The following is a 23,789-nucleotide window of genomic DNA, read 5'->3' on the forward strand; positions in this document are numbered from 1 at the left end:
TTGTTCTTTACCTTGGCCAAATCGGTGCTTCGGTTATTATCTGTCGCCTGCGGGCTTACAAAAACTAGCTGTCTGTGACTTTTCTCTGGCGTTTGAATTAGCAATATCTCTTTCATTTGCAGGCATTACTGAGCTGGTTGGAGGAGCAGAAAAGGAAAACCACTCATCTCTAACTTGGGGGCAGTATGGTTAACCCAAAAACCACGCTCGAGATATGAAGGTTAATAATAATTTCCAACTTGAGCAAACCACCGTTCAGATCTTGCATTGAAAACCACAGGGTACATGCGAATGCTAGTGCCATTCATAACTATTGCAAGCGTATACAGGGTATACCTTCTGTCTCTCTCTAGGCATAATCACCCGTGTCTCATAAGTATCTTTTTAACACTATGTATGAGAAAAAAGTAAGATCAAACAGCCAATCTGCATAATGCTAACGCCTCGCTGTAATTTTCCCACCCCAAACACGCACAATGTTTTTGGCAAGAAAATATAGTAAGAAGAACAGGACATGTGCAGGAGAATGGCATGGGTACAAAAGGGCGGAATTATCTCCAGAGGCCGTAAGACTCTTTACATGCTTTCCATAGTTTGATAGTCCCATCTTCGCTTCCTGTGCCATAGAGCTTTCCATCGGGCGAGTAGCTTACCGACCAGATCGGGCCGTGATGGCCTTTTTGGACTTCTACAAAAGATATGGTTAGTGAATGAATTCTAAAACATATGGTACGAGTCCGTACCGAGCTCCTCATCCGTGTTGAGGTCGTACACCCGTGCCCAAGTGTCGCCGGTGGCACCGGTGACAAACCTGCTAGCTTGGTTGTTTACGGCAACACTGGCAAGCTCATAATTAAACTCCACTTTCTTGAGTAGGCGGCCTGGAGCAGCGCCGTCGAAAAAGTAGGCGGATTTTCCAGCAGCGATGCTCAAAATACCTGGGTCGTTGTTTACTGTTGAAAGTGTATTCAACTCGCAGCTGCCAATCAGCCCGTCGACAGTGTATTCCATACAAGGATTTTGAGAGCGCAGGTCCCACCATCTAATCTTCCGATCGTCGCAAGCCGTGGTGATGATATTGTAGTCTTGATTCCAAATGATAGACTTGACAGTGCCTTCATGGACACCGGGTCCAATCTCAAAACTTGTCGAGTTAAAAGAATTTGTGTTGGAACCGCTGCCATTTAGGGCAGGAGAACTACTGTTAGTCGACGTAGGAGATGAGCTACTGCCCTCGCTCCGAGACAGATCGAAAATCCGCAACCTTTTCTCCATACCGCCGGTCGCAAGAACTTGGGGGTTGTCCTGCATAGGAAAGGCGACAGAGCGGACTATGTGCGCATGTTGCAATGTATATAGACACTGGCCGGTATGGGTATCCCAAACTTTTCTGTAGCGAATGATAAGCCGGCAACGAAATTAGACAGGATTGCAACTATGCACATACGCAGAAAAGTCCGCAGCGGCAGTGGCAGCAATTTTGGCGTCTGTTGAAAGCCGGGCTTGCCAAACAGCACCCTTGTGGCCCAGGAAAGTGCCAATCCTTGAGAAAAGTGAGCAAGCGGGCAAGCAAAACCGAAAGTAAAGTAACCAACCAGTCACCAGTCATCCCGTCGCGTAGCATAGGATTGTTATCTGTTCAAGTTAGCAGGGAGCTTGTGTCTCCTAAAGGCAGGGCCTGAAGCACCTTTGCAAGCAGAAATGAGATAATACTGGTCATCTTCCACGATAGGAGAAAAGCTGATATGTGGCACAGGTCTTGAATGTCCATGGCAGGTCAGCGGGACAACCTTTGAGGAATCTGAGAAGCAACGAAAGCGTCAGCTCTCGGTGCAGATTTCAAGCCACCAATTTCCGTATGGCCCAACGACACCCAACCGGCAAGCCCACTATAGTTACTGTGAACTTACCCGAAGCCATATTCCTAAATCAAGCTGAGACCAATTTAAAGAGAGAAGAAGAAAAGGGCGAAAAAAAAAAAGGAAAGGAAAGGAAAGGAAAGGGAAAAAAGAGCTTCCAGGGTTGGAAGGGTTAGAAAAAGGGTATCTGGATTCCCAGCCCAGGAAGAATTCAAAAGAAAATGGAATAAAAAAAGGTATACAAGCAGGATGTTTCCGCGTATATTGTACTCTAGCTGCCAGCCAAGGGGAATATAAATGGCCCGAAAGTCGTTCAGCGTTGGTTTATCGTGATCGTGATATGCAGGGCAGATGACAGCAGTTTCTTGTCAGATAAGATTCCGAAAATAAGGCAGATGCAGTGATCGGACAAGTGAAGAAGCAGTCAAAAAGAAGAAAAGACAACAGAAGGTGAAAGAATACGGGGAAGTCCGTCAAGTGCCAGCATCCATTTGAATTTCCAAAGCGGTGGTGCTGCTGGTTCTTGTAGATGCGATTTCTTAGGCACTTTTGGTTGCCAGCTGCCCAGCCAGGTCCAGCTCACTAAGCAGCCGCACTAGTCCCAGTCAAGCAAAGCGTTGGGCGCACGCCAACAGCATCGCTGGCTATGGCACAGGCAGACAGCCCGGCCATGGCATCAAGCCGTGGAAGCCTTTGGACGAAGCTATCAAGGCAACCTGATTACCAGGCTGAACCTGCCTCAACGTTATGCCAATGCCCTTTCACATCCCTTCCTAGCAATTATGCTATTAAGCCGCTTGATACCCTATCCGGTCGCCTTCATCCAGAGCCAAAATGTTTGATAGCTGGGGATTTCTACGGGGTTTGCAGGGCCAGTGTATTGATATCTGCAAACATTTTACATCAGAGCCCGTTGCATTTGCTTCAACTCGCACCGAACCTGTCAGACCATCTGGCCTTTCAAATCCTGGCCGAAAGAAAAACAGCGTCGAGTTCTCTTTCGTCTCCTGGCCCTCTTCCGCATACAGAAACAAAACAGGGAAAAGACACAAAATTAATTCTGAGATACGATAAAAAACAAAAAACTTAAAAATAAACTGATTCGGCCGTGTACCTTCTTCCGGCAAAGTCCATTTCCATGGTGGTTATTAACCACTAACCCTAACATGGGAGAGAAGAGAGTGGGCGAAATGCACGAGACAAAGGGCAATAGGCATCGCTAAAAGCACTGAAAAGGGCCTGTTTGATATTTTCCCCCAATGCGCTGAGACTGGGAGGGACAGTAGGGTCAGATGGTTTCCCCTTGGCTCCCATTCAAGATACCAGACACGGTACCAATTCTTGAGCCACAATGCGCATGCCTCCGCTGCACCAACCACAGTTGGGCAAGGCTGGGTGCAGCACCTACACCACTAGTTGCAATAACATGTGTTTAATCTACTAACTTATTGTGTGAGGCCCTTTCATTCTGTCTTGCACCACCGCCATGACCCAATTCTACATACCTTCCACATACGCGAACATCATACAATTGTTAATCATACCTCGGCTGCATCACGCTCGCTTTGATATTCTCAAAACTCTTGAGCTGATTTCTTCAGTTCCATTCCTACCTTGTAGTTTCCTGCTTCCTACATCTGTGAGTTTTCCGACTTCTGGTATTTTTATTCTTGTCTTTCTCCCACAACTCCCATTGCTAGTGTAGTGTCCTTCTAACACTTGATCTCTCGAAATTGGCTGTCCCAAGCTCCTTTGAAATAGCTCAGGGCTTTTAGTGTAGTAGCAGGCCCTTGAGCAAGCCAGGCCAAATAAGTGAAAAAGATGAGATATTACATGACTGTGCCCTACTGAGATGTTTACTATTAGTGTGGGGGAAATAGTCAATATTATCCAAAAATTGGTCAAACAAATGGCTTCATGCATCAACATCAACAATGCTGTTTATACTCATGGCTCTGATAGATGAAAGGCACCTTATCAGAAAGGCTGCTTGCTTTTGTAGGGAACTGGCGCATAGGACACGAGTACGCACCAATTCCAGGAAACAGTGACTGCGGGTTCCAAGAAAATACCATTTCAATGCTAGGTAATATAGGCTGGCCTGGTGACAGTGTCGAATATGCTCTATCAAATAATTTCCATTTAGAAGAGATACCTTGTGGTTGCAAAGTGATGACTCTTTGGATCTGTGAGGACCCCTCACCTTATGTAACTAACTAGTCAACTATGAGCTTCCAACGAATTCGCATGCATTGTTGTGTTCAACTTCCCCATACCAAACCACTATCTTTTCTCACTCTCTCAAGCTCGCTGCTAGACAGTTGCGTACCACTTGGGATCGCGCCATATAACCAAGAGATCTTGTTGTATGCCTGACTTCAGGATTGCCGCCGCTCTGGAAGGCCATAGCGATGATGTAAGAGCCAAACACCAGTCCAACACTGCGGTGTCAAAAGGTCCTCACGAGATACTGACCACATTATGCAACATAGGTTCGCGCTGTGGCCTTTCCAGATGCCAAAAAGGCTCTGACAGCTTCCAGAGATGCAACCGTTCGTCTCTGGAATCTTGTTTCAACACCACCGCCCACCTTTGACTATACGATTGCTGCCCACGGATCTGCCTTTATCAACTCCCTAGCGTTCTACCCTCCCACTAAAGATTACCCCGAAGGCCTCATATTCTCCGGAGGTCAGGATACCATTATTGAAGCCAGACAGCTTGGTCGACCCGCTGAAGCTGACGCCGAAGCATTGCTTCTCGGACACGCTCATAACGTATGCAGCATCGATGTCTGCCCGGAGGGAGGATGGATTGTAAGCGGGAGCTGGGACTCATCTGCGCGTCTCTGGACAGTTGGAAAATGGGAATGTGATACTGTCCTCGAAGGCCACAATGGCAGCGTGTGGGCTGTTCTAGCATTTGACAAGAATACAATCATCACTGGTGGGTTGGCACACTTCAACTCTGATTTTCAGTGCTTATACCACTATAGGTTGCGCCGACAAAATTATTCGAGTGTTTAATAGGGCAGGGCGACTGCAAGGAAGCATACAAGGCTCTGGAGACGTCATTCGTGCCCTCTGCAAACTCCCTGATAGCCATCCATCCGGTGCACACATAGCATCCGCAGGAAATGACGGTATTATACGATTGTGGGCTATCCATGGACAGCAAGTTGCCCAATTACACGGGCATGAGAGCTTCATATACTCGTTGGCAGTTCTTCCATCGGGAGAGCTAGTCAGCTCGGGTGAAGATCGTACGGTGAGAGTATGGCAAGGAACCCAATGTGTTCAAACAATCACACATCCGGCCATCTCTGTATGGAGTGTCGCCGTCTGTCGGCAGACTGGTGACATCATCACAGGCGCAAGTGATAGAGTAGCACGGGTTTTTAGCCGGGTCCCGGAACGGCAAGGCGATGAATCTATGATTCAGCAGTTCGAAAGCGCAGTCAAGGGATCTTCTATTCCACAAGAGCAAGTCGGAAAAGTAAATAAGGAGCAACTCCCCGGTCCAGATTTTCTGAAGCAGAAGATGGGGACTAGGGAGGGACAAGTACAAATGATCCGAGAGGATGACGGAAGCGTTACTGCACATACTTGGTCTTCTGCAAGACGCGAATGGATTGCTGTTGGAACTGTTGTTGACTCCGTTGGCAGCAGTGGCAGGAAAGTGGAATACCAGGGCCAGGATTATGATTATGTTTTCGATGTCGACATAGAAGATGGGAAACCACCACTCAAACTTCCTTACAACCTATCTCAGAACCCATATGATGCTGCTACGAAGTTCATACACGGTCATCAACTGCCAGTGACCTACTTAGACCAAGTGGCCAACTTTATCATGACCAACACTCAAGGCGCCACGATCGGCTCTTCCACCCAGACTCCTGCGAATACCGGAACTGATTCTCAGCCACCATCTACACCCCCCACATCCCGACCCAAAGTCCTACCCCAAACATCATATCTCTCCATCAAAACGGCGAATTTGAAGGCGATACAGAAGAAAATCGGAGAGCTAAATGCTCAGTTGGTATCTAGTGGATCAAAGGACCTCTCCCTCAGCCCGTCTGATCTGGAAACGGTCGTGAAGCTGTGTGGTCAGTTGGAGCAAAACCCAAACTTGAAAGATTCTTCGATCCTCGAGGCTGCATTGCCCTTGGTTGTTAAGGCTGCTACTGCCTGGCCTTCCACCAGTCGCTTACCAGCACTTGATCTTTTGCGGCTTCTCGCCGCCGCTTCCCCAATGACAGCCACGGAAGGATACAGCGGAGGTAACTTAGTGCAAACCGTGATCTCGAGCGGAATTTTTGACCCTCCTCTAAATTCGAATAATGCCATGTTAGCAGTGCGGATGTTGGCAAACCTCTTTGAAACCGAGGCAGGTCAAGAACTTGTAATATCTGATTTCGAAGAGATAACTTCACGGATCAGCTCGGTCCTTTCAGACCCCGGAGCCAGTGCTAATCGCAACCTTATAATTGCTGTTGCAACGCTGTACATTAATATAGCGGTTTTCCTCAGCGCTGCGGGACGATCGGTGACCTCTGAATCCGCGGAATATGGTCTCATGCTTTTAGACCAGTTGACAAAAATCGTTTCCAAGGAAAAGGATTCTGAAGCTGTTTATCGTGGCCTGGTGGCTCTTGGGACGCTGGTGATTTCATTGGAAAATGAGGTGATGACAGCGGCCAAAGAAATTTATGACATTGAGAAGACTCTGGCTACAGTTTTGAACACTGCTGCTGGAAAGGAGCCACGAGTCAAAGGAGTGGTTGGCGAAATCAAAGATGCTCTGTAATAACACTACCACATGGGTTACTTGTGCCCCTGCCTCAATTGCGAGATGTTTTAGCCAACAGTATTAGATAGAAACAACTGAATAACTATCAAACCAAGCTTGAGTAGAGCATTGACTGTTTCTTGATCCTCTCTATTATCATTCCTTCGAGTACATATTGAAAATTCACAGCTTCTCACTCCCCTCAACGTCAACTTCCATGACCTGATCCACTCCCGGATACTTGGGCACATCCAAGCCATACTTCTCCGCTACCCCCTTCGTCAAAAACCGGCCCCCGATGAAATGCCTCCCTTTGAAGAATTTCACACACGGCTTCGGAGCTGTCAAGCTAACCAGAACTTCTGGCATGAACTTGGCACCTGGACCTTCCTTGGGCGGGCCAGATTCGATGTCCCATGAACTAGGCGCGTCAACAGACACCACTGGTACCTGGGTAGATTCCAGTTGGGAGATTATGGCGGGGTACGGCTCACGCAGTGGCCCGCCGAAAGAGAAGCCGAAGATGGCGTCCACGACCAAGGAGGTCTTGGAGAGCGAAGTGGTAAAGTCGTCGGTGAATGGGACGGAGAGGTTGTGGAGTTGGGTTTTCAAGCGCTGTGGTGCAAAAGTGGTTGGTATAGCTTTTCAGGGGGAGAAGAAAGATGGGACTTGACCTCATAAAGCTCATTTTTTCCGTGTTTTGGATAGTATACTGTTGGATTGTAGCCGTAGTGAGCTAGATGACGGGCGCAGACTAGCCCGTCTCCGCCTGTGGGCCGGTGGAATTCCGCGCAGTTAGTATTTCCGCCGGGCGGGGGCGGGGAAGAGGAGTGTGGCGGAACAGGAGTAGTAACGCACCATTATTTCCCGGGCCACAGACAACGAGCACATCCCTGCCTTTGTTTAATGGGTGGACTTTATAAACTATTTTTATGATTAGACGGTCCACGGTTGAAGGGCATTGTACTAGCGATTAGTTAGTTAAAGCAAATGCTCACCGGCTTGAGACACCGAAAGCCCTGCCAGTTCCATCAATTGATCAATCGAAAAAGCGCCAGAGTCCATCAGGTCTTTATCAAGCGCCGCTGCATTTTGGGCCGTGATTGTCTATGGAGAACGGCGTCATTGGTTAGGTTTGAATCTATAGATTGCGTGGGTAATAGGTAAAATAAGAACTCAAGTAGTCTCATGAGCCTCAACTAACTTTGAGAGCCATTGTTGATAAATATTTGTATTTGTGAATAGAATAGAGCAGTGGGCTCGTTGAATGATTTAGTGTGTTGATGATTCTATACATAGAGATGATGTCAAGCTGGATATCGAATCCAGAAGTTAGCTGGTGAAGAGGATGATGTAACTCAAGACCACAGCTAAGATAACTAGCCAGTTAACTATTAGTTAGCCTTTTTTGGAGGTAACTCGTTCAGAGTAGCCTAGAATGTTGTTGCTCCAAGCACTGTCTCGTTCTACCTGTTTGGATGTACGCAGGTTTTGGGCCCTCATGTAGCTAGCTAGTAGTTATCCACGGCGTCACTGAACAAGGCTGGTTCTGGGCGGCGATGCCACAAAGTACCTGCACCCGAGCGCCCAACACCACCATCTGTATCATATGTAAGGGTTGCCGTTGTCACCGTCCCAAGGATCTAGCACCAGAAACAGGAGCTGACATAATCACAAGTGCTCGGGATATCCGGATGAATAGAATCTCCGCATCCGCTAAAATGTTCAAGCCGGCGAACCAGCTCGTTGTCGACGCTGAGATCAATTCAAGACTTTATGCTTCGCACCGCGGACGTGTCCATTCAGAGCATTAACCATGGTGGTTAGGATTCGTCTGTCCCGTTTCGGGAACCGACATCAACCATTCTATAACATCGTCGTGAATCAAGCACGGTACGTCCCAATGTCAAGCTCGTCTTCCAGCGATATATGCAATTGCTCCTTGCGTTGAATCCTCGCTGATTTAAGATCATTGCTGACTGCGCGCTTCCTTTTTTTCTTTCTCCTTTTCTAGAACTGCTCGCGACTCAAAACCTCTCGAGGTCATTGGAACCTACAACCCTATCCCTCAAAAGCCCGTCGGTTTGTCAGACGAAGAAGCCAAAAGTGCCCGCGCGTACAAAGATATTGCTCTTGACCGAGCGCGAGCGAAGTACTGGCTTGGTGTAGGTGCGCAGCCGAGTGACCCTGTGTGGAGAATATTTAGCTTGGTGCGTTTTCTTCCTGTTTCGTGTCCTCCCCAACACGGGAGTTGCGAGAAATCCGCTTTTCCCCAACCAAGAACAAGGAAAAATTAGTTTGTTAACAGAGTGTTTTCTTGCGCAAATAGATTGGGTTGGTGGAACCCAAGCCAAACCGAAAACGCCCTGAGCCACCGGAAGTTGTGAAGAATGCTTCATGATTATACGATATAGTTGCCCTGTCAATCAAGGCAAGATCCTACGGTAGAAAGATATGGGCTCCATTGGCTCAAACGGCCTCTATTCGCCTAATTATTCTTGTTGGATACCCGGAAATCCGTTTTACAAATATCGGGACTGCTATCAGCAGCCATTACTCGCTGGAGTTGCAGATGTGGAGTTAAGAATCTCGCTTCGCCGTCATTGACAGACTTTTTAGACAAAAGAGTATTGGCATGAAGCGGAGGCCGTTTATTTCAGTATTTATAAATTATGTGAGGCGTTTAAGGGGAACTTATCATTTGTGTGATGTTGACATTGTAAAATAGACACGAGAACGTCAACTTCTTGCTATTCAGGAGTTTTTCATTATTTTTTCTCCTTTCAAATTAGCAAAATGCTTGTACAAAAGAAAATGAATCGTATGTATCATACGGCGAGTGCCCGCAAAACATAACCAATTATGACTAGCCATTCATGTATTCGGGATAAAACAATATTTACTGAACTGGTTCGGTGGGAAAAAGGCCCAAACCTAATTAGGATCTGTAGAAGAATATGAGGTATCAATAGAAGGAAAATGGTTTGAAGCACGGAAGGTTCTCCGAAGAGTTGGAATCAGAAAGCATCAAGATGCTACGAAAGGTATCACAAAAGGTATGAAGGAGAATAAGTGTCGCCACAGTTCGGCGGTATTAGTAGGGAGGGATGGGCTCAAACGAAATCCCTTTATGCTGGTGGGTAGGAGCCATTATTGCTAAACGAAAACATGTTAGAATAATAAGCCGATAGGTGAGCAAGAGACGACTTACGGGTTATAGAAGGTCTGTTGCTGATTCATCGGAAGGGGAGAAACGGTAGCCAACGCAATGCCCTCTTTGTTTTGTAGTAGAGGAGAGTCCAGGTTGGTTCTCGAACCGTTTGGATAGTGTACCCCCATTCCGGGATCCGACGCATGGGGAACAGAGCCTGTGAGCGAAGCTTTTCTCGAGCCCACGGAGGCGTCCCACACCTTTGTAGGAGCTTGCGGGTCCACTTGACCTGGGTATAGGAAAGATCCCAGAACTCGGCCAGTTGCAGTGTGGTTGAGGTACCTCTTTACAACAGAGGGTCTGGCGCGGCCACAGAGGCAGAGTACACAAGTGGAAGCGGCCAAGGCAGTGGCAAGGGCGAGGGCGACAAAAGCTGGAATACCATACGCAATACGATATTGCACTCGGTGACGATACAAATCCACAGGCACCTGGACAGTCTGCCCTTCACGAGGCCGATCACTGTCTGCACGTTTGCCTAAAGTGGACCCGCTTTCTCGGTTCGTCCAGCCCTTTGTCCCCAGAACAGCGTTGGCGGCAATGTCAGTCCATATCTGATTGATGATAGACGCCGTACTGTTCGCACGTTTTGGATAATTCTTGCCATCTTGCGAACATGGGCAAGGTTGGATCTGCCAGTATAATCCGGGAGTGTGTTAAGGGGCGGATCTTCGCTCATTGTGTATACCGACCCCATTATATCCATATGGAAACTAACACCGGGCAAATTCATCCATGACCTAGTCGGGGTGTTGACCGATCCGGTATACCCAGGAAGCCAGAGTTCTTCATTTTGGATAACGGAAACATCGTCGCGGTTTTTGTAACGATCCGAAACTAATCCCCACAGGGCACTGGTGCCACCAATCGTCAGGTTCGTACGCTCGACTCCCCACAAAGGTTTGTCGCTATTTTGTTTGTAAATCTTGTCCCGAATATCAAGAACAGAGAGACTTCTCAAGCCATCTGTGCCATTATACCGGAAATCAACGGTCTTCACTACGGCTCTTGTAGAAGAGGCACAGCTGTAGAGTGGCATAGTCCATCGCGATTTTGGCACAGCCACAAGTGAGGCCTTCCCATCAGCGGGTCGGGCAGCACCAAGGAACAATCCGCAACCGACTCCCACTCTATCGATATCGGCGATATCTGCATCGCCGGCGCCTTGGCAAATGGTCCCTAAACGGCGAAACTTAGCGTTAGTTCAAAGAAATTTGATTCTTGCTCATTTTGTTTGTGGATTGGGAAAATCTTACTGATGGAAGTGAAATTCCTGCCCGTGACTTTGTACGGATTCGGGTACTCGAAGTCAGAGGTAGTCAAATTACTGCCGGGACTATATGGCACACCGTGCCATATTTTCCAATCTATTTTCGCCCCCACCTGGGAAGGTTGAAGATCAGGGAAAAAGACGTCCACAGGGAAAGCCTTTCCTTGGTTGGAGTTCATATAGGACCAGGGTTCCATCGTTGGTGTTCGCGGATTTGAGACATTCAAAAGCAGCATAGTATATGCATTAAAAAGATAAGCGGCCTTGTATGCTCTGCTGTAGAGGTCGGGGTTTTTTGCAGGTTCTTTCAGGTCAAATTGAGGATAGGTGGTGTTGAGCTTATGAAAGCCCCCCAGATCTACCAGCTTGATATCGCCCATAGTGCCGTTGCTGCTAGAGTCCGGAATAGTGAAGTCAACCGTAATATTGGTATCAACGCACTGCGTAGAAGGTTCGATAAAAAGTAAATCTTCGGACCATAATCCACCGTACTTGAGGGGCGCGGGCGTTGTATGATTTCGGAAGCCGATGCCTCCATTCTTATTATCCACGATCAATCCTTCAACGGCGTGGTAACCATCTTTGAGGAGTAAGCTATCCATTTGCCTATATGATCCCACCAGAAATTGGGACCCATTGTTGTAGTCCTCATCGAAGTTGATGCCATATGATCTCCATTGAATGTCAAAGAGGCTCGACATAGTTGGAGGCATGAACTCGAGGCCGCTTTCAAACATTTCCGTCAAATTGCTCGGGATCTTAATATCATAAGAGTTGGGCAACTCGACCGTAATATTACTTTCCGTTTGTGACCTATTGATAACAGTCTGCGAGCCTGGGCAAACAACAGGCAAAGGAGAACCACATTGCCGGTTAAAACCTAGATTTGAACGGGGTGGAGTTCCAATCCCAAACGGCGAAGGATCTTTTCGGTATTGGAATGGCTGGGGGACGTTGGCTGTCCCAGGCACAACCGCGTCGTATAAACCAAGGGGAGTAACAATAGCGGCGATAGCAATGGTAAGCTTTATTAAGGGGCGTATGATTGCCTCCATCCGTACGGCGCGACTGACTGCGCGAGTCGTAGCAGAGTCCGCACCGAGAAGCCATGTCCAGTGCGAGGAATGTAACGCCCTCCCGATTTGAGTCCTGATTATAGTCAGCGGTTTGCATCAGTGCTAGACTGGTATGCTGTGTTTACCAAGATGCCAGAGAGTTATTTTCTCCGAGAAGGCCAGCTAAAATGAGTGTAGAGGCGGTTGGGACAAAGAATTGAACTGGGGCTCAATTAGTATGGGACATGCAGTGAAAAGAGGGCGATTCGATCACTCACGCACAAAGACTCCGGCGGCGATGATACCGGAGACATGACCAACTGTAAGCTCAATCATCTTCAATGGCAGTTAAATTTGCTAAATGATAACGAGAGTAGGGAGTCACTCAAAGTGACTCTGGAAACAACCCGATGCGTACTGGACGTTAGAATGTCCAAGCATCCCGCTAGAGGTTGAAGGAGAGGGGACGAGAATGAGACGATGGGTGGCTGATTATTATTTATTCTCGTCCCAAAATCGTCAATAACGGGGAACTATGAGGCTTGAGGCTCACCACGCTTAATTCTCAAAGAGTGGAGTGGCCTTCCAAATCATCGGTCCCAAGAAATTTCAAGCCTCGTATTCCTTTGCATTGGGCGGCAGAAAACTGAACTTTAGTACAGATTGGGCCAAGTTGGAGGGCACATTTTCACTTTTTTGGGCTCACGCAACGGATATCATCGTCAAGGATGTGATTATTTTCCTCAATCCAGGGCTCAAACGGTCAGTTGAAGCCTCAAAGGCGCGCCGATCTCCAGATAGTCTCGAACATCAAAGATCAAAATAGCCAATCTCGAAGTTCTCTGTGAAACAGCGATGTAAGCAATCTTCGGCTTTTTCACATGGTCAAACAGAACAAGCGCGAAAATGGGCATTTTCCTTTCCCCATGGCAGTGGTGTGAGAAACTGTCATCCCATATGTTCATCTGCCCCGATTCACCACTCATACCATTTGTAGAGGGCCTCGTATTGTTGTCTCAACATGCCTTTTGATCTTGAAGAATTTGAAAACCCTGAGCTATTTTCAGAGCATTAAAACAGGCCCGTGTCCCAGGATCCTTGTCAGCGCATTTCAAGCTTATCCTGGCCCAGCTGAGATGGACACGATGAGAACCCAATCGGGGCACCGCTCGATTGGCTCTCTCGCACGTTTGCTCCGTTAGTGGCATGGCAGCAGAAGTCAATTCGTGGATCGGGCCAAGCCTCACGAGAACAACAGCCACAGGCAAGTCAGGTCGACACGGGCATCGTCCGCGCCGGTGAGAAATGAGGTTTCGAGATGATGTGCAGAGGGAAAAAGGGGTGCGGTTGACGTGCCGTTGCTGGTGGACGGAGGCAGATGACTAATGACCGCAGCCTGGGCTAGGGGCTTGGCGCTGGGCAATTCACGCAGCTCCGCGCCAATCAGCGCGCGAGAGGAAATTCAGTCAGCACAAAGGGCGTGGGGTGGGGTGATCTGGCTGATGCCCAGGACTTAAGGGTCCAGACAGCCCTTTGTGCGGACGGCTCGAGGCAGAAAATGGCAGCCAAATTGACCGAAACCCCCACCAGCAAGAAGCACCAAGAAGCACATCACAGCTGAACCCTCAGCTTCTTTGAACCCGTCTATCATGCAAGATCTTGTCCGTCTTCCTGCAGGCTACCGCCTCGTCGAAGGTACCCCTGATGCCGTCGCATACTGTCATCTCCGCGCCGCCAGCGGTCTCACGCCGAAAACTGAAGAACAGGGGCGGCTCGCGCTCGCGGGTACTTGGTACATGTGCTATGTCACCTACACGCCGCCCGACGATGGGAACAAGGAGCAGTCGGCGGAGGTAGTCGGAATGGGACGTATTATTGGTGACGGAGGATGGTATTTTCTCATCGCGGACATTGCTGTTCTCCCAGAACATCAGCGACGAGGACTCGGCGATGCCATCATGACAACGATTCTGTCACACCTTCGATCTCGCGCTTCTCCAGGGGCTTGGATTACCCTCATGGCTGATCCGCCGGGGAGACGGCTCTATCAACGCCATGGGTTTACAGAGACGGCACCAGCTTCGATCGGCATGGCAATTTTTGCTTTAATGAGGCGCGCTCTGAACCCAGGACAAGCGCTTGGGCCTGTTATGGGAAATATATATTCCCGAGTTTTAGATCCCAGGAGTATTGCTGCGATTTGACAATCATCGACTCGATTAGCCACCATCAGTGAAATTTCCATCCCGGTAACCGCAATCCGTCTCTGGGGCATATTGTGACATAAAAGTGAATTTCGCCGATATACAGAGCACAGTACATACACACACAATAGAATTAGAAACCAATTGTTCTGCTCACAATTAACAATCACTCCCCATGCTGATACCATGCCTTTTGTTTTTCTTTCCAGGAGAGTGTTTCAGGCATGATGGGAACGGACATTCAACGCGGTAAGCGTTTCACCCCAGGCAGGGAAGGTCAAATCTCCCCTGCGCCTCTTCCAGTGACTGGAGCTCCCCCAAGTGGGAGGTAGCTCCGTTATCAAATGTCATTTGGACGGAAACCAAAAGATCAGTCTCTTAACGACATTGTGTCGGATACTAGAAATAGGTATCATGCCTAACTTCATCATAGTGGCAGGGCATAATTGTCAAGCCTTGTCAGAAAGGCATTGCTGATGGGCATTGCTGATGGGCATGTTTCCCATTTGATAATCGAGGGCATCTAGAGAGACAATGTTTCTTCGTTCGGTTGATTACCAGCATGGAATAAGAAACCTGTGCGTTCGCTGCCCTTAATATACTCTGTAAAGGAGGACTGCCTGTGGTTTCTGAAAGGCTAACTCTCGAAGAATTTGCATTTTGCCTTGAATCGTTGCAGTACTCAGTCGGCTGAATGCATTGTTTGAGGTATTGGTTTCCAACGGAAGCTATACATTAAACTACGTGCATCTTCATGGTATTTCCAGCCAATGAGAAAAGTACGGCAAACTTGCATCAGTTTCAATCTCGAATTTCATTCGAGATCTATCGAAATCCTGGTTTTCCCTCGGGGTTTTATCCTCAATCTCTGGTTCCACGAGAAAAGCTTCGAGGAAATTGCTCACAAACTTGGGCGTCTATTGCTATCCACACTGATGAATACCACATCAAGAATGAGGACCAGCATTTTGACACTGACATGGAATATTGGGTATAAAGTGGTATGCAGCTTCCAATTCACTGTTGAAAGCAGGTTGAGTTTCCATCGTTGCAGACTGGGATTAGTTAGCCGAAAGATCTTGTATTCGGAAGACAAACTCCAACTTTGTAGCTCAGGTCAAGTCAAAATGGAGTTTCCGTTGACGGTTAATAACTTAAAACAGTTCAAGAGAGTGGTATCAGGTTGAGGACAGATTAAACTGGTCTCTTTTCCCCAAAAGTTGAGGCAGCAACAGCATATGCAAAAAAATTGTTTCGACTTCATTTGCAACATGCGTTTCTGGCGCTTGCATGATTGCTGATTATCAAAAAAAAAGTCATGACTTGCACCAGATGCAACAAGGAAGCAAAGTGAGCCATCCAACACGTGCGCAAACCAGCATGCGTCTGGCGCATATCCTGCTGCACCTTGTGAGTCCGACCAGGGTTCACGTCAAGAACAGGACTGGCACGCTAGCACAGCACCTTTCCCCAACATCAAGGGCACCTCCAGCCAGTTACGCATCACTCGCACCCTTCAAATTTGCACGTCCCAAACCGCAAAACGGCACTGACCAACCAGATGCCGATATGCATTGGAAACCGGTCCTAAAAGGTCCGCCACAAACAAAATCGACATGCCACCACCCCTGGACTGGTCGAAGCTAGGGCCTGGAGTTTCCATGATGATTGGTGCATGCAGTCATGGTGCTCCTTGTCCAAAGTTTCGTGGTGGACCGGTCTGGTCCCAGCATCCTGACTTTCTAAAGGGGGCTAAGGCCGGAAATGGGCCCTGAGGTGGGAAAAGCCCAGACGAGATTCACCGAGAAAAGCCAAGAAGGCACAAAGTTTGGGCTAGGAATTTCGCAGAGTCCCCCAGTGTTAGTTTTGGTGTGATTTGGATAGCTGGGCGATGACCAGTGGAGGTAAGATCAGAATGCGATTGAGCATGCCTGAGTATCTCGCCGTGTTTGCATGTATGGACTGAGCTGCCAAGGAGGTGCTCCTTTTGTTGTGTTGCCAGGATTCCGGATGGATTGGCATTGCAAATGGAGGCGCCGATACTGGACAACTACAGCAAATGCCAAATGACAGAGTAACCGCTCTTTGGAATGTAGGACAGTAGGAGGTTGGAAATCAGGAATCACGAGTGAGCTGCCTTGCTTTGACCACCTCGCAAGGGTAGCTTTATATCCGCATTTCTTTTGCTTGCGTCAATGGCATCATTGTCCTGCAGGTGAGAACATGGGTCAAAGCTCTTTGCTTATAATGCTTGCTGTGCCTCGTCAGATGTTGAGTGGAAGATGAGAAGACTGCACATTGTATGGGTCGTGCGATCTTGGGCCGTAGCAGCAGCTGGGATGTATGTTTATACAGATATGCTGTGATGCGTTGACTCGAGCGTCGCAGAGGGAAGTGCTTTGTCTTTTATTACGTCCAGCTTCGATCCTATCTGAGGTGGCATCGGGGATGAATCGATCCAGCTGGCTGATTTAGCCCAGAACGCCGCTGTTGAACGTCGGTGCAATATCGCTTCCTGCCGTGATTCCTGCCGGGAGGGAAGACCAGGATGGGGTGCATGAGCATCTCCTTCAGATCCTTTCCTCTTTTCCGTTTTTGTTTCGATTTGAGGGATGAGTTGCTGGGCTGGATGGCAGCTTGTGATACTCGAGACAAGACAGCCCGACGCCTCGACATCTCCACCCACAAAGCGCAAAAACTCCACGCCAGGGGGAGCCTGATTTGCTTGATTCGTTGGGTCAGAAGCCATAACATGGCTATTATTGGCAAATCTTCATTTCTTGGTATTCCAGCTCTCATCTCTCTCTCTCTTTCTTTCTCCCGCTTTCGTTCGCCGGTCGGAGAATCGTATTTTGTTTCTTGATGAGAGCTGGTGTCTGGTGTTCTCTTGCGACTTTATCATCGCCATTGTCCACGGCTCAGCCTCCGACAAGGCTATTTTCCATATTTCTGGTTGACGGTAGCTCCGAACCGAGAAATCAAGGGTGCTTCAGATTAATTTGGCGACGCGTCGTGGTCGAATCCAGGCGATTGTCCGATTGATGGTACACTAACAGCGTCCTTCGTGTGTCAAGAGTCGAATTCCCACCTCGATTTCGACTGTCAGACAGTTCCCAGTCCCAGTCATCCTCCCCCTGTTGCCCTTGACCTGCACTGAGTGCCCCGACGTGATCTGGCCTGGCCTGACCCGACCTGGCGACCCGAGCATCACCCCCAGACCACCGCAGTCTTGACTGAACCTTGACCCTGACCGACCACGACTTGCATCCCTCGCCATCATCTCTCTGCTCTTCAACCCCCGACATCATCTGCCCTTATTTGCTCGCATCCAAGATCGCTGGAGCTGTGGCTTCGAGGTACGTTGTTCATCGCACTGCTTGTCTTGCACAACACCACTCACTCTCCCTCTCTCCCTTTCTCTCATGCACACACACCCGCACACACCGCACACATCCCCCCGACCCTTGATTCCTGGTATTTTCCCCTTCTGTCACAATGCAGTAACACATCTATCTTTCATCGCTTCTTCAACCATTTTCCTCTACACATCTCTTATCCCTCTGTATATCTCAGATCATCGGCAACTCTTGACCATTCGCTACTCCATACACACGCTCTTTTGAATTTGAGTCGCCTGAACCTCCGCTCCTGCGATTCGCTGGTCGAGACTCACCACTTCCCCAATCCCCACAGAGCGCAGAATTTGGTCGTACCATTAGAGACCACCACGGCCCATTGATATTGACAGCCTGACCTTTTTGTCATCCAGCACCTTCTTGGTTTTCAGACTACAGCCCTCTCTGCCGTGTATCTCTAGGAACAACATTCATCCTTATTTTTCTCAGTTCAGGCACCTATTCTGAGCTTACTGCCTCCGACGGCCTCCGCCTGCCGACCACCTCGCTCTTCTTTTCCGTCGTCCTCCGTTCCTAACCTCAACCGCGTCGTTCGCATTGTCTCTGGGAAGCTGAGATCTGAACCAGGGGGCATTACGACATCTCTTCGCGAGTGTGTTCAATACCTGCGACCCGCGGCCTCTTCAGGAGGATCGCGTTACGCCTGATCAAGTCCTTCACGCAAGATATGAATAGCCAGCCATTCCAACCCGGTTTGCTGTATGACACGACGCTGAATCGCAACGTTTCCGGACCCATCACGACCGCTCATCTTTCCGTATCATCTTCGACCCTTCCGGCCGCCATGAATAAAATGCCGACCGATGTCTTTTCTCCGGTAGTGTCCCAGCCCACTGCGCTCTCTTCTGCGTTTCCTTACGCCCTCACTCCTATCGGTAAATCGCCTGCATTCGAACCACAGAACTCGAGTCTGAGCCGCATTCCGGATTCGGAAAGAGCACCGTCTGGAGTCAACAATGGGAATGTTACCCCTTCAAATAATGTCAGTGGTGGTCAGACTGCAATTCTGATGCGAAACCTCCCGAAAAATACCACTGACGAAACACTTCGATCCATGCTCGTGTTCGCAAAGGATCTTATCAGCGCGAGTCTCATTTCGAAACAAAACCCCGAGGATGGGACATTTGAGACTGCAGTCGCATTTTTCAAGTCACGTTCTGCTGCCGAGGAAGCGCGGGATATGTTAGATGGAAAACGAAATTTTACAGACGAAGCGGATATGGTCGTCGAGCTTCTTTCAGAACCTCCAGCCTTGCATAGGAGGAACACAATCGACCAAATTCCACGCTCAAACGTTCACAATCCGCTTTCGCAGGTTTCACCTCCAGGGTTAATGTCGCATTCTAGCCTCCTATCTAGATTCGATCAGGGAATGATATCAAATGGCGGCATCAGTCACAATGAATTTCAGTCACCCGATCAAGCGTCCAGGCTCCAGTCCCTATTTTCCGCCCAATCTCCGCTTGGTGATGGTCTGAACGGCCGCCCGCGCGTTAGCGGCAAATCAGTCATTGATCAAGAGGTGGATGAAGATACCGGAGAGCTTTTGAAAGATCCAATTGCATATGCCCGAAATGGACACTCCGGTTCTATGATGATGCCACGGCGGTCTACCAATCCTCCAATACCTCTTAACCACTTTGCAAACTTGAGCCTGTCAACCAACTTGACTTCTCCCTCTTTGCAATCTTTCGGTAGTGGAAGCTCCACGCGGCCTACGCCTTCTAGCGCAATGTCGCCCAACTTTCCCAACCTTGGCCAGAATAACGGGTATCACCACTCGCCGTTTCACCGGCTTAATTATCCTCCCGTGAACCCAGCCGACCAAAACCCACCGTGCAATACGCTGTATGTCGGCAATCTCCCGCCAGACACCTCTGAAGACGAACTCAAGGCTTTGTTTTCCAAGCAACGAGGGTATAAACGGATGATTTTCCGACAAAAGCCCAACGGACCAATATGCTTTGTCGAATTTGACGACATATCTTGGGCGACTAAGAGTCTCAAGGAGCTCTATGGCTACGAACTTTCGAATAGTATCAAGGGTGGTATTCGATTGAGTTTCTCGAAAAATCCTCTCGGGGTTCGAAATAGCCAAGCTGGGAATATGCACCCTGTCAGTCCCATGACTCCACACACAACTATGAACACAGTCAATGGGCCCGGATTAATCGGCACGCCTCGATTTTCGACAGCGAACGGACCGCCTCCTGGTTTGAGTGCGCCGCCAGGTTTACCGATGCCTCTGGGGATGGCAGTTAATGGTCTCCCATCTCCTCACCCGGTACTCAACAACTCCGCCACGAGCGGATTCGGTCCTAATGTCGGCCTTGGAATTGGGATCAACCCCATGGGAAACGGCATGGGTCGAATGAGACAACCACCCGTAAATGACCCGATACTTGTTAATCAGGCAACGGGACCTGCTCTCGGGGCGATGAGCGGTTCAGGATACCCTGATTATATGATGGGCCGTTAAATCTTTCAAAAATCACTTGTCTTTTATCGCAACTTTGCATGTATAACGGATATCGAAGCGTCTGGCGCAAGGAAAGCACTGGACTCTGCACTTTACACAATCATCACGCGGGGCCCACACGGCGGCATGATTCGTATTCACTTGGTCATAATATTTTGCCTTCCTGCGTCTTTTTTGGCTCAAGTCAAGCATTTTGCAAATCAGGTATCTTCGCTCGAAATTCTCTTGGTGTTTTCTCTTTTGGATAGCAACGAAAGCATAGGGATTCAGATGGACCGATTCTATTCTCATTACGAAACTTGTCAAGAAGGTCTATGCATATTCACTGGGCGCTTGTCTCGTTTCGTCTGGCAGTACCGGCATATGGGTTTCTCGATTCTAGGAACTGGAGCGCCTTGTTTCCTTTTACTTGCACTTCGTCTCCAAGGTCCACCGCCTTCCTCCATAGCCAGTCACAATCTCTGTCTTTCATCTGATTTGGTTTTCGTTGTTGTTTTGCACATTTTGATTTTCTTATGGCATTGTGATTTTTGATCATATCCCCAACCTGGTTTCTATTCACTGTTGCGAAACTCTTAAGGAGTTCAAGTTATTTTATGAAATTTTGATGTTTGGATTGTGTTTAATTTCCTTTGATATATGCACATATATCCCTTGTTTCGCTTGAACAAAAAGACCCATTCACAAGAAACAGTGCTGACGGTGTGCATCGGAATAATGTTGATTTTAGCATTTTGAACTTCCCGGCAAGAGGTAAAAAGGCGTGTGGATCAAACTGTGGCGGTGTTATCCCGTCACATTGTTTATTTATCTGTGAGGATTCCATGGATACCCCATCTACATCTCTGCTGTCGTTACCATTTTGGATTCTTTGCATTCTAGTTTATGATATGTCCCTGGTTTTTATCTTTGGGGTTTGCTGCATAACAATTCTTTCTGTTGGGCTGAAGTGCTGTTGTAGTTGCTAACTTGCTTGTTCACTGCCTTCTATTCATGTGCTTCACTTTTATCTATAGCTGAGTCTTTGGCTTTGTGGTTTTCAAGATTAACCTCTTGATGCGAGTGTTTTCTCTATCTTTTGCAAGCTTCCATAGCGACTTTTCTTTTTTCATTTTGAACTGCTGTTTCATTTTCAATAGGTGGAATGTCTTTTGGACAAGTCGCATCAGGAAGCTCCTCGGACTCACATACCTAAAAACAACAACAGAAGGGTGCTTGTCTTTGCAAATGAAAATGCATTATCTCTGGGAACACGGCAGGGCGCCTCGAAAGATGCTTTTTGACATTTAAGATACCTATGGCAAATTCTGGGAGGATCTCAGGCGTTGGTTACTCCTTTACATACCTTATGTTTCTCTAAGCGTTTGCTTTCTTCCTCTTCTTCGTCTTTCATTCAGACAAGATTGCCGCTGTTTACAGGCCGGTTCCCGTCCCATTCTGCAGCTTGCATTTTCGCGGGAACGAATAATTCGTACTCTCTGCTTGAGGTATTCTCGTGTCTTTCTTCCATGTATTTATAGCGGTAAATCCGTTGTATTGTTCCAATACCACTAGTCTCGAAAAAGCAAATCATGTGACTGTCCGAACTCAAAAAAAAATCAAAACCTCCAAACTCGAGCTTCACACAACCGACCATCTTGCTCATTGATGAAAGAGGAGGCCTGAGCCATTGGGATGCTAATACCTATCCATCATCTCACTTTTGGGCATCCGCTGGCTTCAGCTTTTATTCATTACCCATTTTCTTTTTCCTTTTCACAGTAATACCACCACAATGCCTCCGAGAATAGCCAATCCCCAACGTCTCTCATCCTCCCTCTCAGCACACATTTCCTCTGCCCGATCTTCACAACCACCTTTCTCTCCTGCCAGTATATCCTCATCGTCATCATCTCCCTTACCTTCGCTCCTCTCATCTTCCACATGCCCCTCATGCTCACAGTCCTACTCCCGCCAACCCCAACGCACATTCAGCTCCTCACCTGCGTCGTCAGTCACAAAATTGCGACAGCAAATGTTTGACTGGCTAAACGGTCCCGGGGCTGCTTTCAGGGATCCTCTACCCGGTAGCACAAACTACCTAACCGCCTATGACAAACACGGCAGGCTCATTCGGGCTCCTGATGAGAAGTCCCCGTCAAATGCAGAGGGCAAAGGCAACGAGCCGTCGCTCGAACCGAGTGATGGCTTGTTGCCGCGGGAGTCCACGTCGGATTTACGACCGTTCCCTCTTAATCCGCATTTTGTCAGTCAGAGCGTGCTGAGCGAGGAATTGCGGAATGAGATTTATAACCAGATCAAAATAAAGGGGAAGAGCGTGCGAGCTGTGAGTGTCTTGTTTGGTGTGGATATGAAACGAGTGGCGGCGGTTGTGAGATTGGTGGAATTGGAGAAGAATATGATTCGAGAGGTATGTCTCACAGCTTTCCCTCTATCTTTTTCTATTCACACGTCTGTCCTGGAAAGCCGTGCACTTCAATGATGAGCAAAACTCGATTAGTCTTTATGACTCCCTCTATTCCCAGAAGGAGAATGCTTACTAAATAAAATTACAACTCTCTGACCCTTGAACTATATTCACTATCATTTCGCCTTTCAAATCTTGCGTTGATCGTCAACTGACAACTGTATAGAAAAAACCTTTAGCTCTACCCTATGCTCGTGCTGTACATCAGATGGTTCCCACAACACCATTAGTTAAAGCACCCCAAGCACCAGTAGCCCATGAACCAATCAACGATCTCCCTGTTCACCGCCTCACAGAACCACAAATTTTCTATCCCGTTTCGGAATCTCGCCAGTTCACTCGAGTAGATGCCGGCAGAGTTTTCTCCGCAGCCCCGGCTTTGCCACGAGATAAAGAAGGAAAACCATTCAACACACCAGAAGCCATTGCCGAAGTAACAAGGCACCCCCATCAGATTGAACGCGTCGGAAAAGGTGTTGATGAAGAGCAAGTTCTCCAACCAGCGGATGTCCGCATTCCGCATCCACATCTTGTAGCCTTCCAACACGACCACATTACACTCAGCGGCGAAGCCAAGCTACGAAACCAAAGATTCATTGAACGCCTTGAGGCTGAGGAAGCCGCTGAAAATAAAGCCAAGGAGGCTAAAAAGAAAAAGCAAGAGGCATCGATGCATCGCGTTGCCCCTGTTGAGAGCCGATTCGAGTTCCGATTCCGCGACGTCGTGGTTAGCCGTGTGACGACTGGTACGAACGGTCGTGGATTGGAAGCGCCAGGCCGGAGATATGGTGTACCCAGCTCTGAGAGAAAGCGAGGCACTGTCAAAATTCCGACGAAGGTGGAGAACCAACGATCGGGCTGCGAACTGCCTCGAAACATGCCAAGAGTAGTGAATGAACTACTCTTGTACGAGGAGCGAAGGTACTCCGTACTTCTATCAACAACGAACATGGCGGACCATTCTCCGGACCCTTGATACCAGCCTACGCAAACTGTATTCTTGATGTGGAGTGCGTCAGGTCGACTCAGCTGAA

At 48.3% G+C, this 23,789-nt stretch overlaps 9 protein-coding genes across 9 annotated transcripts; 5 read left to right on the top strand and 4 right to left on the bottom strand.

The window, feature by feature from the left end:
- Positions 1–551: 551 nt before the first annotated feature.
- On the bottom strand, positions 552–1,920 carry UREG_03659 (uncharacterized protein; the record flags this gene model as incomplete). The annotated part of the gene is made up of 5 exons (XM_002544096.1): positions 552–688; positions 744–1,390; positions 1,448–1,543; positions 1,596–1,635; positions 1,911–1,920. The coding sequence occupies 5 exons, from the start codon at positions 1,918–1,920 to the stop codon at positions 552–554; spliced, it is 930 nt and encodes a 309-aa protein (XP_002544142.1).
- A 2,307-nt stretch (positions 1,921–4,227) lies between these two features.
- On the top strand, positions 4,228–6,671 carry UREG_03660 (uncharacterized protein; the record flags this gene model as incomplete). The annotated part of the gene is made up of 3 exons (XM_002544097.1): positions 4,228–4,275; positions 4,352–4,805; positions 4,855–6,671. The coding sequence occupies 3 exons, from the start codon at positions 4,228–4,230 to the stop codon at positions 6,669–6,671; spliced, it is 2,319 nt and encodes a 772-aa protein (XP_002544143.1).
- Positions 6,672–6,836: 165 nt separating this feature from the next.
- UREG_03661 (uncharacterized protein) lies at positions 6,837–7,869 on the bottom strand (the record flags this gene model as incomplete). Its single annotated transcript, XM_002544098.1, has 4 exons — positions 6,837–7,294; positions 7,512–7,619; positions 7,652–7,760; positions 7,858–7,869. 4 exons carry the CDS (start codon positions 7,867–7,869, stop codon positions 6,837–6,839), a joined length of 687 nt encoding a protein of 228 aa, XP_002544144.1.
- A 600-nt stretch (positions 7,870–8,469) lies between these two features.
- On the top strand, positions 8,470–9,054 carry UREG_03662 (ribosomal protein S16; the record flags this gene model as incomplete). The annotated part of the gene is made up of 3 exons (XM_002544099.1): positions 8,470–8,546; positions 8,668–8,863; positions 8,983–9,054. 3 exons carry the CDS (start codon positions 8,470–8,472, stop codon positions 9,052–9,054), a joined length of 345 nt encoding a protein of 114 aa, XP_002544145.1.
- Positions 9,055–10,342: 1,288 nt separating this feature from the next.
- Positions 10,343–12,525, bottom strand: UREG_03663 (uncharacterized protein; the record flags this gene model as incomplete). Its single annotated transcript, XM_002544100.1, has 4 exons — positions 10,343–11,043; positions 11,121–12,283; positions 12,336–12,411; positions 12,468–12,525. The coding sequence occupies 4 exons, from the start codon at positions 12,523–12,525 to the stop codon at positions 10,343–10,345; spliced, it is 1,998 nt and encodes a 665-aa protein (XP_002544146.1).
- A 1,313-nt stretch (positions 12,526–13,838) lies between these two features.
- On the top strand, positions 13,839–14,393 carry UREG_03664 (uncharacterized protein; the record flags this gene model as incomplete). The annotated part of the gene is made up of 1 exon (XM_002544101.1): positions 13,839–14,393. One exon carries the CDS (start codon positions 13,839–13,841, stop codon positions 14,391–14,393), a length of 555 nt encoding a protein of 184 aa, XP_002544147.1.
- A 2,347-nt stretch (positions 14,394–16,740) lies between these two features.
- On the bottom strand, positions 16,741–17,698 carry UREG_03665 (uncharacterized protein; the record flags this gene model as incomplete). The annotated part of the gene is made up of 2 exons (XM_002544102.1): positions 16,741–17,164; positions 17,448–17,698. The coding sequence occupies 2 exons, from the start codon at positions 17,696–17,698 to the stop codon at positions 16,741–16,743; spliced, it is 675 nt and encodes a 224-aa protein (XP_002544148.1).
- A 778-nt stretch (positions 17,699–18,476) lies between these two features.
- On the top strand, positions 18,477–20,288 carry UREG_03666 (uncharacterized protein; the record flags this gene model as incomplete). Its single annotated transcript, XM_002544103.1, has 1 exon — positions 18,477–20,288. One exon carries the CDS (start codon positions 18,477–18,479, stop codon positions 20,286–20,288), a length of 1,812 nt encoding a protein of 603 aa, XP_002544149.1.
- A 1,774-nt stretch (positions 20,289–22,062) lies between these two features.
- Positions 22,063–23,731, top strand: UREG_03667 (uncharacterized protein; the record flags this gene model as incomplete). Its single annotated transcript, XM_002544104.1, has 2 exons — positions 22,063–22,698; positions 22,922–23,731. The coding sequence occupies 2 exons, from the start codon at positions 22,063–22,065 to the stop codon at positions 23,729–23,731; spliced, it is 1,446 nt and encodes a 481-aa protein (XP_002544150.1).
- Between the last annotated feature and the right edge of the window lie 58 nt (positions 23,732–23,789).

Source organism: Uncinocarpus reesii, genomic scaffold (assembly GCF_000003515.1).
Source record: "Uncinocarpus reesii 1704 scaffold_2 genomic scaffold, whole genome shotgun sequence".
In the NCBI taxonomy this organism is placed as follows: domain Eukaryota; kingdom Fungi; phylum Ascomycota; class Eurotiomycetes; order Onygenales; family Onygenaceae; genus Uncinocarpus; species Uncinocarpus reesii.